We start from the raw sequence: 16,960 nt of genomic DNA on the forward strand, positions 1-16,960 counted from the left end.
GAGTGTATGGAAGTCTTAAAGCAGGCCAGAAGGCCATCCACTAGACACTGCTACGCAAGTAAGTGGAAAAGATTTGTTTGTTACTGCCATCATAATCAGATACAACCACTAGACGCAACTCCAAAACATATAGTAAATTACTTGCTCCATTTACAAAAAGCAAAGCTAGCCTTCTCTTCTATTAAAATACACCTTGCAGCAATATCTGCATACCTGCAGACTACCTATTCAACTTCCTTGTATAGGATACCAGTCATCAAAGCATTCATAGAAGGTCTTAAAAGAATTATACCACCAAGAACACCACCTGTTCCTTCATGGAACCTAAACGTGGTCCTAACAAGACTCATGGGCCCACCTTTCGAACCCATGCACTCTTGCGAAATACAATTCCTAACCTGGAAAGTTGCCTTTCTCATCGCCATTACATCTCTGAGAAGAGTAAGTGAAATTCAAGCGTTCACAACACAGGAACCTTTTATACAAATACATAAAAATAAGGTCGTCCTACGACCTAATCCAACATTTTTACCAAAAGTTATTTCACCGTTCCATCTAAATCAAACGGTAGAACTACCAGTTTTTTTCCCACAGCCAGATTCTGTGGCTGAAAGAGCACTACATACATTAGATGTCAAAAGAGCATTAATGTACTACATTGACAGAACGAAGAACATCAGAAAGACTAAACAGCTATTTATTGCATTCCAAAAACCTCATGCAGGTAACCCAATATCAAAACAAGGTATAGCCAGATGGATTGTTAAATGCATCCAAATCTGCTACCTTAAAGCAAAAAGACAACTGCCCATTACTCCCAGGGCACATTCAACAAGGAAAAAAGGTGCTTCAATGGCCTTTTTAGGAAACATCCCAATGCATGAAATATGTAAGGCAGCCACATGGTCTACGCCTCACACATTCACCAAACACTACTGTATAGATGTGCTATCCGCACAACAAGCTGCAGTAGGTCAAGCTGTATTAAGAACTCTATTTCAGACAACTTCTACTCCTACAGGCTAAACCACCGCTTATGGGGAAATAACTGCTTACTAGTCTATGCAGACCATGTGTATCTACAGCGACAGATGCCATCGAACTGAAAATGTCACTTACCCAGTGTACATCTGTTCGTGGCATCAGTCGCTGAGATTCACATGGGCCCACCCACCTCCCCGGAAGCCTGTAGCAGTTCAGAAGTTACCTTCAACTTTGTACATTTGTATATATATTATTTAAACCTTTAATAGGTACATACTTACACATTTCATTGCGCGGGCACTATTACTATAGTACAACTCCTACCTCACCCTCTGCGGGGAAAACAATCGAAGATGGAGTCGACGCCCATGCGCAATGAGCACAGAAGGAGGAGTCACTCGGTCCAGTGACTCGAAAACACTTCTTCGAAGAAAAACAACTTGTAACACTCAGACCCAACACCAGATGGCGAGATATGCAGACCATGTGAATCTCAGCGACTGATGCCACGAACAGATGTACACTGGGTAAGTGACATTTTCATTACTTATTGCAGATAGTCACACAGGTTGATTTCAGTTCCAGCATTATAGTGCTGGCCACTGTGGTTCTGGTTTGGAAAAATGTGATAACTACTGAGACCGGGAAATGGCCTATCTGCCAAATTCGAAAGCTGCAGTTATTGTGTTGCAGTACTGTTTTCGTGCCACACTTTTCATACCTTCTTATTTCTCACTTTACTTGATCAAACATACAGCTTTTTACACTACACTTGCATAAATAAATGATAGCGCAACTCTGCCCGTAATAAATATATAAGTAAATGGGTCTGAAGTTGGAGAATGAAAGACAGATAACATCGTTTTTATGCTGTGGCTCGTTCTCAGCCCTATCGACAGTGAAATGAGAATGTGACTTTAGAGTCATAGGCTTGTATTTAGCAAAACAGTTCATCAGACCGCTAGGACCCACTCACATTCCTAATATTGATTAAAGCAGTTGTATCTTGTGGGAAGTAGACTGTATCTACATATATTCCACTTTTATAGGACATCGAATGGAAATGCTCCTTTAAGCACAGGGCATCATCTATTGTCAGTGTAGTTATTATTGCATATGTCTGAGATTAACAAGGTTTGATAAGTTATGCATTTTCATTGTGTTTAGTATTTTTAGTGTATCCTTTTAGTATGTCCCACCATTGGCTATCTTTTAAATTTGTTTATGTAGAAGGGGAAAATGTTGACTAACTGTAAAAATTTCTTACCGCAATATGTAATATCTGTTTTTATTTCTGAAATAGGGAGGACATGTATGCACAGGATTCTATAGAGTTACTAACATCATCGGGTATTCAATTTAAGAAACATGAAGATGAAGGAATTGAGGCTCTACATTTTGCTGAGGTGCTAATGACATCAGGAGTGATATTATGTGAAGGGGTGAAGTGGCTTTCGTTTCACAGGTAAATACTGTCAATTTTTTTTATGTTGGGCTGCAGTGAATGTTTTTATCACATTTAGTCTTGCCTTCTGTCATAGTGGTTTACTCTTTCATTTTCAATTGCCCTCAAGTTCTTTTGCCCAGGCGTGATCCTGAAGAGTTGAAGTAGAGCTGTAATTCTCCCCTTGCTTTAAGCCTAAACAAATTTGCAGCATATAATCGATCTCTTCAGCTATTATGAAATAAAGTAAAGAAGCATGTCCCTCCCTAATGTTTTCTTTTACATCTCTTGAATCCAGCCCTCGCTTTCTCAGTTTGGAATATTGCTATTGCAGTACAAACAGTATTCAAGATTGATGTTTTCAGCATAATACTAACATATGTATTCCTCCCAGACAGCATCACAGTAGATGGCTAGTTGTTTCCTCAGTTTGAATAGACGATATGCATGCCTTGAATGTTGCCCTGTAATGTTGAACCAAGTCCCTCCATTTTAGACTCCTCAATGCACTATTCAAACTATTCAAACTTTTTTCCCCATTAAGCTTTGAAGCATACTTGGACACCACAGAGTTTCTAATGGACGTTTTGACTGGTGGTGTGTTGAGCGTTTCTTTTGTTTAGTTTTTGTGGGCTTGTTGTGGGTACTACTCACACCAGTCTAGCTGCATTGTGGCATTATGTGGTGTGTACTCCATGGTAGAAAGGCATAGAACCCTGAGGCCTCTGAGTAAACTGATATCTAGACGTAGAGGTCCCTCTGTCTGAAGGAACCTCTTACAGTTCTACCCTTTGTGTGGTCAGCTGTTTGAAACGTGTAACTTGCAAAACTTATTGGCAATAATTATCTTGGGAAGGAATACCAGGTTGGTAGCACTGCTGTTGGTTGTGGTCTAACCCTGTCAAATTGAGCTTGTTGATCCACAAGTCATTATTTCACTGAGATTAAATAATAATGGAATGTAGGTCTGTGGTAGGATTAGCTTGCTTTTAGGACCACCCTTGGTTAGTTACACTTAAGCAACTGACGATTGTGGGTTGTCATTTGCCGACCAAATATCAGCCCTGCTCCCATCCTCCCCCCTTTCACATAAAGCAAACTTGCTTAGTGCAGATTTTATTGGAAATGATGAACTAGAATCTTTTTCCCGATCTCTTAATTGGGGTCGAGGGGGGTGTTTGCAGATTATGTCTGATGCTACTGCAAAAATGGAATTTGAACTGTAGCTTGGCTGCAGCTGTAACCTAGCTGATGGTCTTGCACCGTTTTATCATACTCTTACATATTATTTGTTATCGACCTTTTTTGCCACCTGTTTGGCCACGATGCTGCTGGCCATAAGTTTTGCTCTTCTGTCTCGTTTTTGTGCTGCATCCATAATCTAGATGTGATGGTGGCCCCATTCTGGCAACCTTAGCTTGTCTTGCATAGTTCAGTGCCCTATCAAGTTTTAAAACTAGGATAAGTCCTGAAGTCCTTTTGGGAGGTGTTCTCCGACTGACTTATTTATTTATTTTAACTGGCGGTATCACAGTCCTCTGCCTGCACTCAATACTCTGTTGTGTCATTAACGCTGAACAAACCACTTCAGCTAATAGTTTTGAAATCTGGAAGCTTTGGCTCCTTAAACTTATTTTTCATTTTATTTTGGCTCAAAGTGTATATTCTGTAGTCAAATGTTTTTCTCCCAGGCAATTTAGGATTTTGGTAGAGACTTGAATTGGGAAGTGCTACAGTCACCTGACCTAGCATTTCATGCTATGTGTCACGTGAGTGGTCTTTAAACTCTCAGTACATACGCCCTTCGCCACTTGCTTTCAGGAGAAATTTGTGCTAATAACTAGAGCGGCCTTTCTACAAAAGGATGTGACTCCCTTTTACATGCCCAGTCGAACACATTCCTGACATCATTGTTTGGGGCTCTAAAAAAAAAAAATGCCGAATTTTTACATTGATCCCACCAAAGCCCATCTGATGGACGAGCTCTTTGTGGAGTTCTTGGGGACGAAGAAAAGCAAAGCAGTGGAGAAGAGGACCCTTTACAGGTATATCGTCCTCTGCATCAAAATGTGCTGTGTGTTGGCAAAGAAGCAGTCCCTTGAGGAATTGCAGGCCCACTCCATCAGAGCCAAGGTTGCTACCACTGCACTATTATCTGGAGTGCCTGTCCTGGATATTGGTCAAGCTGCTACATTGGCCCTTGCAACCCACAGACTCCATTTCCGAAAATTCACAAATTCCTTCTTCGTCGTCTCACAGAATCTTTACACATCACCTCACAGGCTTCTTCCGCACAGTTCACAGGCCTATTCAGTGGCACATTTTGTGTAACTTTCCATGCACCAAAAATAGTTTCCTTTCCTGCCCGCAGGCTTCTTCACATGTTCTTTCTTCGTCACCTGCCTGTATGTTTATTGTGTACATTATTGAATATTTGGCTGATATTCCACCCCAGAAAATAATGTAAAGGTGTATTGCCTTACTAATGTATGCAGTGTACGTGTAGCTAATAATTCTCTGTAGAATGTTATGGAGTTCTGCGTTCTTAGCTGGTACGTACGCTGATGTTGCTGGGTTCCACTGGGCACCTGGACCTGGGTGTCATTGGAGTTTGACAGTAGACGTGGGCTCCCTTTTTCCTAAAATATTCCTGGATATTTCAACTCATCCCGGTCCATGTGCCTCATTACCACATTGACGACGAGGATATGCCACATCCCAAGGGAGTCCATGTTTCAGTGTGAGACACAGCTTTGATCGCTGATTGCTTCGTATCTCTTTCGCCATGGCTGACTCCTCTTCTGTCTGTGGTCTTGCTGCCACTCCCACGTCCTGCTTCAAATGCTTTGTTTCTTGCTTTGGAGATATTTGGCTGGAGTTGAGAGCCTTTGTGGTTCACACGCTGACTCTCGCTTAAGTATGTCATCAGATGACACTTGCGCAGGGGTGGCCATCATTAAACAGGGAGGTGTGACAGTTTACCCTGATCTTGCAACTGGCAGGAACACCTTATTCTGCTGTATCAACCACACATAATTTTAAGCAACGCAATCACCGTGATAAGAAATCACACTCCACCACACATCTGGAGGTCACAGGTACCATTTTAATTGTCAGTGGGCCTATTTATTCCTCATTTGTTTAGTATTACTATTTTTCCACAATAACCCAGCACCTTCCTGTACAAATTACGCCACTTCTGTGGCACCCATATAAAACTGCTTATTGCCTGGAAACAATGGTTCTGTATTTTTGAGCATTATTTAGTCAAACATCATGTGCACGTTGCAAAATTTAGCGAGACCACATAGGGCTGTCTGTGATATGAGCACTCGAAGACACCACAGCATATCACATGGTCGTTCATAGTGCAGCAGATCATCACAAGATGAAGCTCCATGTCATTGAAGAAGATGACATTCTGGTAAAGATCCTATCGAAAATGGAGTGGTCTGGTCTATTCCAGCCCATGCTTAAGAGCTTGGCGATGTGTGTCTGAACTTTAAAGATCTGGTCAGGGTCAGATGTCTCTCAGAGAATAGAAATTAAATACTAACCCTCACCTCATGACCCATTCACTCTACATCAAGTGTCATGGTCCTCCTGACGCTCTAGTGGTGCACGTGGCTAGGAAGAGAGCCTTGCCCAGGAAATCAGTGATGTAACTACTCCAGATAAAGATAGCTACGAGATCAGTGCAGCAGGAAAACAGGCCTCTTCATTCCATATATAGCAGGAAAACGGGTTGCAGTGGGAGCAGCAATGCTGTGGCTCATAGCCAGCTCTGTAGGCCTCCTCTCAAGGTTTGACCGGTACCATGGGAGATGAAGCAGTTGGTCAAACACCAAGATATATCGCAAACATGGTAGAGAGGTTCTGCAGGAGGGAAAGGTCCTATCTAATGCAAACTTCTGCTGTGCAAGACCCATCGCTCTGAAGAAATGAATGTAGAATGAAGAGGCCTTCACCTAAGTCAGCCTTAGAGGCACCAGCAGACGAAAGGGTAGAGGCGAGCAGGGAAAGGGCATCTCTGCCTCAAAGCATTAACTTGGCTACCATTGTCAACAATCACACACCACCTGTTGGGTAAGGATTAGGTTATTTCCTTCTACAGTGGGAAGAGAACTGTAGGCAAGTGGGACCTGTCAATTTTCCAACTAGGATACATATTGTAGTTCCACATCTACCACCAGCCTTCGCTCCTCGCTGCCACTAAATCAGACAAGAACGTCCAAGACTATGGTACAAAAGTGCAAGCACTACTCGGCAGGGGTGTTGTAGAACCGTTTCTTCCACGCAGAAGGGGGTATAGTCCCTATAGTTCCGCATCCCAAAGAACGATGGCACTCCGCAACCTTTCTTCAACCTCAAGCCCTTAAACCGTTTGTTAGAAATAGGGTCTCTAGTTGACAGTGGTTTTCACCCTGTCCAAGTAGGGAGTCTCCTCTAGCCTGTGTAAGGGAGTCACACAGCCAAGATAGCCCCTGGTCACCCCCTTGGTAGCTTGGCTCCAGCAGTCAAGGTTATCTCGGAGGCAATGTGTAAAGTATTTGTACGCACACACAGTCACACAGTGAAAACACCACAGAAGTACTCCATACCAGTTTAGACAAATCGCCAATATTTTTCTGAGTCAAACAGGAACAAAGTGACAAAAAACCAACATACACAAGTAAAGATATGAATTATCAGAAATTAATTCTTAGTAAAGTACCTCAAAACACAATCGCTGCAACAGAGGCCATCACTGCAACTTGACAGAGTTGTTTCCAACAGTCCGACGCCACACGCAAAGGAAGTGCGGGTTGGTCACGGAGTCGCACGGGCCCCAGGTACAGTACCTTGGAAAACAATGAGGAAACAAAGATGTTGGATGGAGTCGGGGAGGTGAAACATCACTGGAGCTGGTGCAGTGTCTGTTCCTTACTGCTACCAGGGAGGTGAGGCATCAGTTCCTTACTGCTAGGCATAGGAGGTGATAAGGCATGTGTGGCGTTGACTTTGCAGTGTCGCGATCACACCACGGGGCCACAGGTGCTACAGCGAATTTGGAGTTTGGTATCATGGATGTCAGTGACACGGCACTCGGGACTCACGCTGTGGCAGGTCTTCGGAGGCACTGCAGCGGCATTAGGCCTGTGTTGCAGGGCGTGGTTGTTGCACTCAGTGGGGACCACTGCTCCAGTGCAGGAGGAGGCGTGGAGTCGTAGATCGCCTGTTCCTAAGTGGCTCTGGAGTCGATGTGCTTAATTTCTTCTTAGTGTCACCAGATCTCACTTCCAAGAGCCTAGGAACTGGATTTGGCACCACTTAGCAAGTCAGGACTCTAAGCAAGAGAGCCCAGGCTCTGGTAGATGAAGTCTTTGATGGCCCTGAGACATCTTAGTAGGGGGTAAGCTCAGTTCAAGCCCTTTGAGAACCTTACAAAGTAGGGCATAGAAAGCAAATGTACATGTAGTAAAAGGGAAGGTTTGGGCATGGCAAGTGGGTGCGCTTGCCAGGTTGACATGGCAGTTAAAAAGAAAAACTGCACACACAGGCACGACAATGGCAGGCCTGAGACATGTTTACAGGGCTTCTCATTTGGGTAGCACAGTCAGTGCTGCAGGCCCATTATTAGCATTTGTTTACAAGCCCTTGTCATGATTCACCCTGGACTTACCGTCTGTATCGGAGAAGGATGGTGTGCGGTCCCGGTTACTGCAAGTCCTGCTCTGACCGAGGTAGGGGCGACCCCTTCCGGTAGCCACGGTGCTGTTGACAATAGTACGCCACCACAGTCCGTGCCCTCCAGAAGGAGTCCCAGAGGAAAAACCCCAAGGGGGAAAAAACCTCCAACAGGAACTCCCTGGAACAGACGGAGCACACAAGGAATTAGCACTCAGGAGCCTGGAAATACTGGAAGGCTGAAGAAAAAACAGGAACAACTGGCGTCCAAGCGAAGACCAGCCGGAGCGTGACCAACACAGCAGAAGTGTTGCAGCGCAATGAGAAGAAGAAATGATTCCCCTTATATACCCCTAGACAGGAAGTGATGGACAGGAAGAAGTAACACCACCATTTTGGATTGGGAAGGTGCTATAGCAATAGATAGGAAAAGACACCATAGTAAAAAAGGGAACTGATGCATGCAGGGAAAAGGGAGGTGCAAGTGATGCTGGGAAGGAGAAGGCATGGCTCAAGAACCAAGCAAGAGGAAAGGAAGGCCCTGAAAACGGGTACCTGGTATGTGTGATGCGGGGGGGGCAGACAGACACCCCACGACAACACTCGTGCTGTGCACGGTGAGGACGATGCCCAATTCTGGGCCTCCGGCCTCGCCGCATCAAGAAAACAGTGCGCGGCCGGAGAAAAGGGCTGCCACGGGCCCCGTGACCTTTGACACGGGCCGCAGCTTCACCCGCAGCCCGGCCGGGAGACGCCGCGGGCCGCCGGGGCTCAACAGCCCTGGGCACACAGTGCAGTATACTAGGGACTTACTAATAAATAAAGCATACGAATCGTGGAAAAGCCAATCACCAATGCAATTTAGACAGAGAGCACTTGTACACTAGCACTGGTCAACAGTGGTAGAGTGGCCAGAGTCCTAAAGCCGACAAAAACAAAATTCAGCACATGATCAGAACCAGGAGGTTAGAAGCAAAAAGACAGGGGAAACTATGCCAAGAGCTGACAGGAATGTAACACGGTTACATGCTGTTGGAGCATTCATAAAGATTATGCTGCACAGCGTCATTAAGATGCTATGTACAGGATCTAGTAAGGCAACCATTAATCTTAAAGGTTCCTACTTTCACATCTCTATCAATCCATTTGCTACCTTGGATTAATCAATTAATCCTATTCGGGAGGAGCTAGAGCATCTGAAATATCATTTTACAAATTAGCATACAGTGTCCATGAATCCTGTTATATTGTAATTTATTATCAAAAAAAGTTGAACATTCCAAGGAGTTGGGTCTTCATTTAATTTCTTACTTCAATTTACAATATTGAGACATTTCAAAAATATAGAAACAAAAATTCACCACACAACTATTATAACAATGAAAAAGATTTCCTCAGCATCCTATGTTTTTCAGCCGACACGTGTTTTACGGTGTAACATGCCGCTTCTTCAGAGCTGAAATTTAAATGACAACAAAAAAACATAATTACAACATTTGTAGACAATAAACTGTTGATTATTAAGAAGAGATACCTAACTGATTTGCGTACTTGGTTAAGTAACACCTGAAGGGTCATTTTATATATTATTACATTCCAAACTTGCTTTCACAAAGATCAATCATCTTCCTGTTAAATATTATTTATCACAATAGCCTAGGTTGACAGTGCTAAATTCAATGAATTCTTCATAGTCAGTACAATTATAAGTAGTTGAGATATTTTCTGTTCCCACTTTCTGATTTCTCTAGTCTCTTGTGCATGTACTGAACAGTCCGCATTTGTTGTCGCTGGTTCTGTTTGAATGTAATAAACATGCTCAGCAGTGCACTAACCATCCTTGGAGAGCTAACATATTTGTTACCACTTAGCACACATTCGTCAGTTTGAATTATAATGGTATGTATGTTGCTTTACAAACCTATCTGTTTACAGACCCCATTCAGTCGCATCCCAGCTCACCCATTCCTTCAAATCACAATGGTGTGTAACACTCGTAGTCCTCTTTCTAGAGGGTCAAAGCCAAAAACGTCTAAATGTTTTTCACAATTCCTAGTTTCTAATTTTTTTTTCAAATGCCACAAATTGGCATCCTTTCTGCTCTTTTTCCTTCTTGTCCGTGAAAAAATGCGTTCTTTACTTACTCCGGGTTTTAAGTCAACATATTTGTTAGAAGTTCAGCATTCCTCCCTTGTGTCTCCAAGGTCATCTATGAATTTACTGCAATGCTTACCTATTTCGAACAGATCCCGCTGATAGTTTCTGTCATCCAACCAAAATAGCTTTTTAGAGCTTGTGCCTTTTCAGATGTGCAACCAAATCAAACTCTACAAAAAATCAACAGTTTCCTTAAACTCTCTCTATAAGAAATAATTTCATTATTTTGTCTCCAAAGAAAGCCCTATCCTCCTCCCTCGCCCAAATTGAATCAAAAATCCCCTTACCGGTCCCACCATGTATTAAACGAAACAAGGCATTGTTACAGCCATACACCTTTACATTTTAGTCCCATATCTCATCCTTTCAGCGCTTTTCAATAAATATCAAAACCCAGCCAAAAATAGTCTAGAAGAACCTACTACACGACATATGAGCATTTATTTCCCAAAAGGGAGGCTTCCTATTAATCCAACTATACATGCAATAAATACATAAATCTCACTCACCCCCTTAATACAACTGCCTTTGCTGAGATTGGCATTAATCAATTACAAAGAACAATTAATACAGAAAGAATAAAATAAGCAAGCACAACTAGGTAAATACCAGTCCTTAATTCCTTTACTTCAACAATCTAAACAATCAAAAATCACACTCTGGCTTTCTCTTGAGTTTGACATACCTGTCTTGTACTGTCTTGCTGCTTTCCCATCTAGATATCAACTAGGTACCAACAAGCAAATGCTCACTGCAAACTTTCAGTTTAAATATGATGCACCTACCTAAAATTTGGGATTTGATGACAGTGGCAGCATGTTTATGCCTTCCATCTGTATTATATTATCATTTGAGGAGTCAATATGTAACGGAATGTGTAAATACAACAGTACTAAGATTGCATATTTACTAAGACCAGGACCATTTTACATAGGAATTAAACTTTAGAGGTAAAGGTACTGTATCCCGGGGACTGGCACAACAGAAGGATATGCTGGTAGTAAGATGGAACTATGTGGCAAATGTGAGGTGTCAGTTGGAATAGCTAAGTGGTATGGACACACTTATCAACATTAGGCCTTTGTGAGGGTTTGAGACCTGGAGGGGGATTTTGGATTTTTATTAATTATCAGGGGGATTACATTTCACAGTTAGAACCACCCCATCCTCCTTTTTTCCTTTCAAGGAAAGAGATCGAAAAGATTTTTTAGTTGGAATTTCATTTATCTCCAGCAGTCAGATGTTTATTGATTTACATGGGGTATTGTTGTGCTTTTGAGTGGTATACAAAAGCGTGTCACATATTAGTAAGTCTTATTCTTGTTATAGTTCCATTTATTGTATCTTAACTACCAAGAGTTCTGTTGATCTATAAAGGATGTAATGTTGTGTTCTTGAGTGGTGGTGGAGGTAGCAGAGGAGCAGTGAGTGCATGCAAAGACGAATAGCTCAGTCGTTTGGTTATATCTTGATAAAGCTTAGGCACTGCGAGGGTTCAAGACTCGTGTGGGGACTATGTTCTTTTCACTGTTTAGGAGTGCATATTACAACTTTCTCTATCTCACTTTTACAAGTGAAGCGATCGCAGTTGTTTTTTGTTGGGATTTATTTTAAGAAAAAGCAAATGTTCCTTTATACAAAGGATGATTTTTGCTGGTCATTTGAATAATTACTTTGGTGTTATAGAAAAACACGTCACATATAAAAAGAGGTAGAAAATCCACTCCGGATCTTAGAGAGTATGTCAACCGTTTGTAAGATTGAATCATAATTGGATCTAATGAGATCAGGAAGGGTTCAGATTGAGCATGGTATTTAAACTGGAAGTTTGCAGTGAGCTTTTGCTAGTTGATATCTGGATGGAAAAGTGCAACGCAGTACAAGACCGGTATGTTGAAATCAAGAGGATGCTAGAGGGTGATTTTTGGTTGTTTAGATTGCTGAAGTAAAATAATTAAGAACTGGTATTTATCTTGGTTCATTTCTTGTTTATTTTATTCTTTCTTTAATAATTGTTCTTTGTAATTGATTAATGCCAAACTCATCAAAGGTGTTTATATTAAGAGGGTGAGTGAGGTTTATGTATTGCATGTATAGTTGGATTGGTAGGAAGTCTCCCTTATGGGAAATAAATGCTTGTATGTCGTGTAGCACATTCGTCTAGACTTCTTTTTTTTTTGTTGGGCTTTGATATTTATTTTCAAAGTGTTGAGAGGATGAAATATGGGACTAAAATTTAAAGCTGTATGGCTATAACAATGCCTTGCTTTCGTGTGATATGTGGTTGGGATGGGTAAGGAGATTTTCGATTAAGTTGAGTGAGGAAGCAGGATAGAACATTCTTTGGAAACGGAATGATGAAATTATTTCTTAAAGACAGAGTCTAAGGAAACTTGTGATTTTTTTGTAGAGTTGGATTTTGTTGCACTTCTGAAAAGGCACAAGCTCTGAAAAGCTTTTTGGGTTGGATGACGGAAACTATGTACGGGATCTGATTGAAATAGGTAAGTATTTGCAGTAAATTCATAGATTACCTTGGAGACGCATGGGAGGAATGCTGAACTTCGGTCAAAAATGTTGACTTAAAACCCAGAGTAATTTAAAAATGCATTTTTTCACGGAGAGGAAGGAAAAAGCGCAGGAAGGAGTGTCCATGTGTGTCATTTAAAAAAAATGAGAAACTAGAAATTGTGAAAAACATTTAGACGTTTTTTGCTTTGACCCACTAACAAGAGGACTAGGAGTGTTGACCACCTTTGTGGTTTGAAGGATTAGGTGAGTTAGGACGCTACTTAGGGATTGAAAGGGGTTTGCAAACAGATAGTTTTGTAAAGCATCAGACATACCATTATAACAAACTGAACCAGTGATAATGAATTTCAGCTCCCATGGATGGTTAGTGCACTGCTGAGCATGTTTATTACATTCAAACGGAACCAGCAACAACAAATGTTGTCAGTTCCCCGTGGACTGTTGAGTATGTTCAGTATATGCACAAAAGACTAGAAAAATCAGAATGTAAGAACAAAAAATATCTCAACTATTTATAGTTATACTGCCTATGAGGAATTATTCATTGAATTTAGCATTGTCAACCTAGGCTATGGTGATAAATAATGTTTAACAGGAAGATGAATAATCTTTGTGAAAGCCATTTTAAAATGTATTATTATAGGATATGAGTTTTCAGGTGTTAAATAATCAAGTAGACAAATCAGTTAGGTATCTCTGCTTAGCAATCAACAGAATATTGTCCGTCAGTGTTGTGATTATGATTTTTTGATGTCTTATAAATTTCAGCTCTGGAGAAGAGGCACGTTACAGTGTGAAACACGTTTTGGCTGAAAAATCTAGGATGCTGAGGAAATTGTTTTCATTGTTATAATAGTTGTGTGGTGAATTTTGGATTGTATATTTTCAAATTATTGTACAATGAATGAGTAAAATGAAGATATAACTCCTTGGAGTGTTCAAAAAATTGTTCGTTTTTTTAATTTATTTTTTATAATAAATTATAATATAACTGGATTCATGGACACTATGCTTATTTGAAAATGATATTTCAAATGCTATAGCTCCCTACGAATAGGATTAATGTTTGTACAAGGTACCAACTTGGTTGGGCACCGATCTCGTATGTAGAAGATTGGCGCAGGGCCATTGCATGTTTGCTCAAAAAAGTGTTAATACCTTGGATTCATGGTAAATGGACAGCACTGCCATTTCAAAGTGTTGCAATTTAGGGCCATAACAGCAAATGTCTAGAGGTGATAGCAGTGCATCAGGCCACAATTCCATTCATATGTTGCTGTAGCTGTGCCGCTAGCTAATAAAGAGTGCCTGCCATCAGCACTGCCTAACACACACTCAGTTATTTCTCTTCTTCATAGGTTAGGTTTCTCAGTTGGGGCTAACAAATTACATCTCTCCCTGCAAGAGGTACAAACCTTTTTAGGGTTTGAATTAAACACAATTTCCAGCTTATCTAGTCAGGAAAGGTTTGTGCTTCAAAGGCTGCTTCCTCGTTAGTAGACGTCATTAAATTATTGGGGATGATTGCCTCATGCATTGCAATAGTGCTGCATGCTCAACCATACATGCCGATGCTATATCATTGTTTGACTAGACAGTAGGCAACAGCAACTGGTCAAAGAGAAGATCTAACATGGGTAGCGCACAGAGCTCAGTACATTCTCAAATAGTGAAACAACTGGAACTTGATATTTAGCAGATCCTCAGACACAGCAGGACGTTACCACAGATGTCTCATTGGCAGACTGGTGAGTGCATCTAGACAACTTGACTGTTCATGGTATCTGAATTCAGTAGCAGCAAAAAATGCATAACAGCTTTTAGTATCAACAGGTGTCCAAGCGTTTAACACACTAATTCACAGTAAGACTGTATAAGATGTAAACAGTATGACTTCACAGAAAAGCAAGGTTTTCACTCGCCTCAACTATGAGAATTGCCACACGGAATTTTACACTGTCATTCAACACCAAATGTTGCAGTGCATGTGCTGTATGTGGACAGTGACTTTGCAACCTGCTAAGCAGGGCACATCAACAAGTACCCGAGTGGAAAATTAATTCCAAGTACTTAAACAATGCTTTCAGCAGTGGAGAATGTCCACAGGTCGAGGTGTTTGCTACTGTAGAAAACCCAAAATGCCCAGTCTTCACCTCCATGTACTCACACCCACAGTCCATGGACTATGGATTAGGTGGTCATAAGTCTTTTCCTGAACTTCTCATCCGCTGCTCTTGATCCCTTATTGTAGGAAGCTGGCTATCTGTGTAATGTACCAATGTAGGGGTACACTGTGCAGATAGTACAGACAACCTTTATTGGTTGATAGATGTTAAAGTAATAACCCTAATTGCTCTCTTGTGTGTCACATGGTCTTGCAGTTTAGCCTTGTCAGAGGTTAGTGCTAAGCATTTCTTGAACACAGAGAGTCAATAAATGACACACGCAAAAGAAGAAACTTGAGACCAATTTTTTGTAAAATACATCACTTTTTATATTATTATTTTTTTTAGACGCCAAAGATCTTCATATTAAGGCAAGTGCCGTTCAAGATATGTCTTTGCACAATGAGGTAAGTATTACACACAAATGTGCTTTTTCTCAGTAATGGTATTTAGTGGAGGAGAAACATATACTATATCCGGATACTTGCAGAGTATGTCAGAGGTCCGCTTTAGGACTTAAGGTTCTAGGGGGAGAAGATCATAAGAAACACCAGCAGTTTGGATTTACCTGCTTTCGGTAGTCTGGGTGCAGAGGTGCTGGACTGGTGCCTTGCATAGGGCACGATTGGTGCAAAAGGGGGGCACCTAGAAACACGCTGCAGAGGGGTAATTGGGAAAAGTCCGCAACCACCCAACAGCGAGCTCAGTTTGTGAGGGTCCTGGGAGCAAGGAAGCACAATTGATAGGCTTGGACCTTGGCCGAACGCTCGGGTGTAGAGGGTTTTGGTCGGCTGGTCCTGTGTGTCAAGGGCGCTCACGTGTTGGGTTAGACCTGCAGAAGGGGAAGAAAAACAGACAGTTGGTCCACTCCTGTGGGCATCCTCGTCAGTTATGTTGTCTGTCGGTTGCAGGTCATCTTTTTGTGGTGGTGGTGTCTGGCTAAGGCACCAACAAACCTTGGTGCATGCAACTGCTCTGGAACCCTGAGTATTGGTGGAGGGTGACTCCTGGTTGACTTGGCGTCTCCAGACTTCGTAGGGAGACTATTCTGCCCTCCTGGAGCACAGTGACCTTGTCCTGGGTTGCTGCTCCGTAGGTGGACCCAGTGGTCAGCAGATCGGTAGACCTGATGTTGCGTTTGGTGCCTGCAGGTTGCAGGTAAGTGTCTCCCTTACTCCAAGGGAGAGGCTGACTGGTTCACGAAGATGCTGACAGCCCTCCGAGGCGTTTGAGAGATGCACAGCTGCAGGGCGTGCCAGGGCAGCAGCAGGGTTTGGTACCAAAGGCCCAGGTTGGTCCTCAGTGCTAACACTGGTCAGCTTTTCTTTGTCCTCCTTCATTCACAGGAATCTGAAGTCCTAGTGTCGGTGGAGGCGGCACCTAAATACTGAGTTTAGGAGTGTTAAAGGGAGTGTAGAGTAGTAGCCAATGGGCTGCTTACTCCTGTGGTGACTAAAACCCCTATATGACAACTTCCTATGGGGAGTGGGCATAACCCTGTCCCAGAATTCCTAATTCTACCAAAAACAAAATGGAACTCTTCCTTCGTGGAGCATATCACGCAGCCTACCTTAGGATTGTGACTAGCGTGGTAGTGCAACATGCCTACTTGCATAGGTGATTTTCATCCTGCCTTGGTGCCAAGTGGGCCTTAGGGCAGGGGGTGGCATTCCCTGATCTGGGGGAACCCGGGATCCCATATCAAAGGCAGCAGGGACTTTAAAATCCCTGGCCTTGCTATTAAGATTCACTACCCATCCTGTTGGAGGAGGTGAAAACACCTTCCCTCAGAAGAGGCATTGTTTCTGGCCTCTGTGAGCACGGGCTGTCACCTCTAGTGGGGGCAGAAAGATGTTTGTAGTGGCAGGTTTGTCAATAGCAGTCAGTCAGCATTGTAGAGGACTAGTAGGTTTTCAGGGAGCACCTCTAAAGTGTCCCCTGGATGCATGTCCGAATCCACTACTGTCATCAGTTTGGATTTATCAAGACAAAGTGTTTGATACCAAACACC

General features: G+C 42.3%; 1 protein-coding gene across 4 annotated transcripts in view; it reads left to right on the plus strand.

Annotated features, from left to right (window-relative positions):
• Window positions 1-16,960, plus strand: part of CNOT7 (CCR4-NOT transcription complex subunit 7) — a 171,704-nt gene that overhangs the window by 31,114 nt on the left and 123,630 nt on the right. For all 4 annotated transcript variants that reach the window (XM_069200545.1, XM_069200537.1, XM_069200555.1 and 1 more), the window contains one exon: window positions 2,288-2,449. In XM_069200545.1, coding sequence (XP_069056646.1) covers window positions 2,288-2,449 — 162 coding nt within the window. The remainder of the gene's footprint in view (window positions 1-2,287; window positions 2,450-16,960) is intronic.

This window comes from Pleurodeles waltl, chromosome 1_2 (genome assembly GCF_031143425.1).
Source record: "Pleurodeles waltl isolate 20211129_DDA chromosome 1_2, aPleWal1.hap1.20221129, whole genome shotgun sequence".
Taxonomy (NCBI): domain Eukaryota; kingdom Metazoa; phylum Chordata; class Amphibia; order Caudata; family Salamandridae; genus Pleurodeles; species Pleurodeles waltl.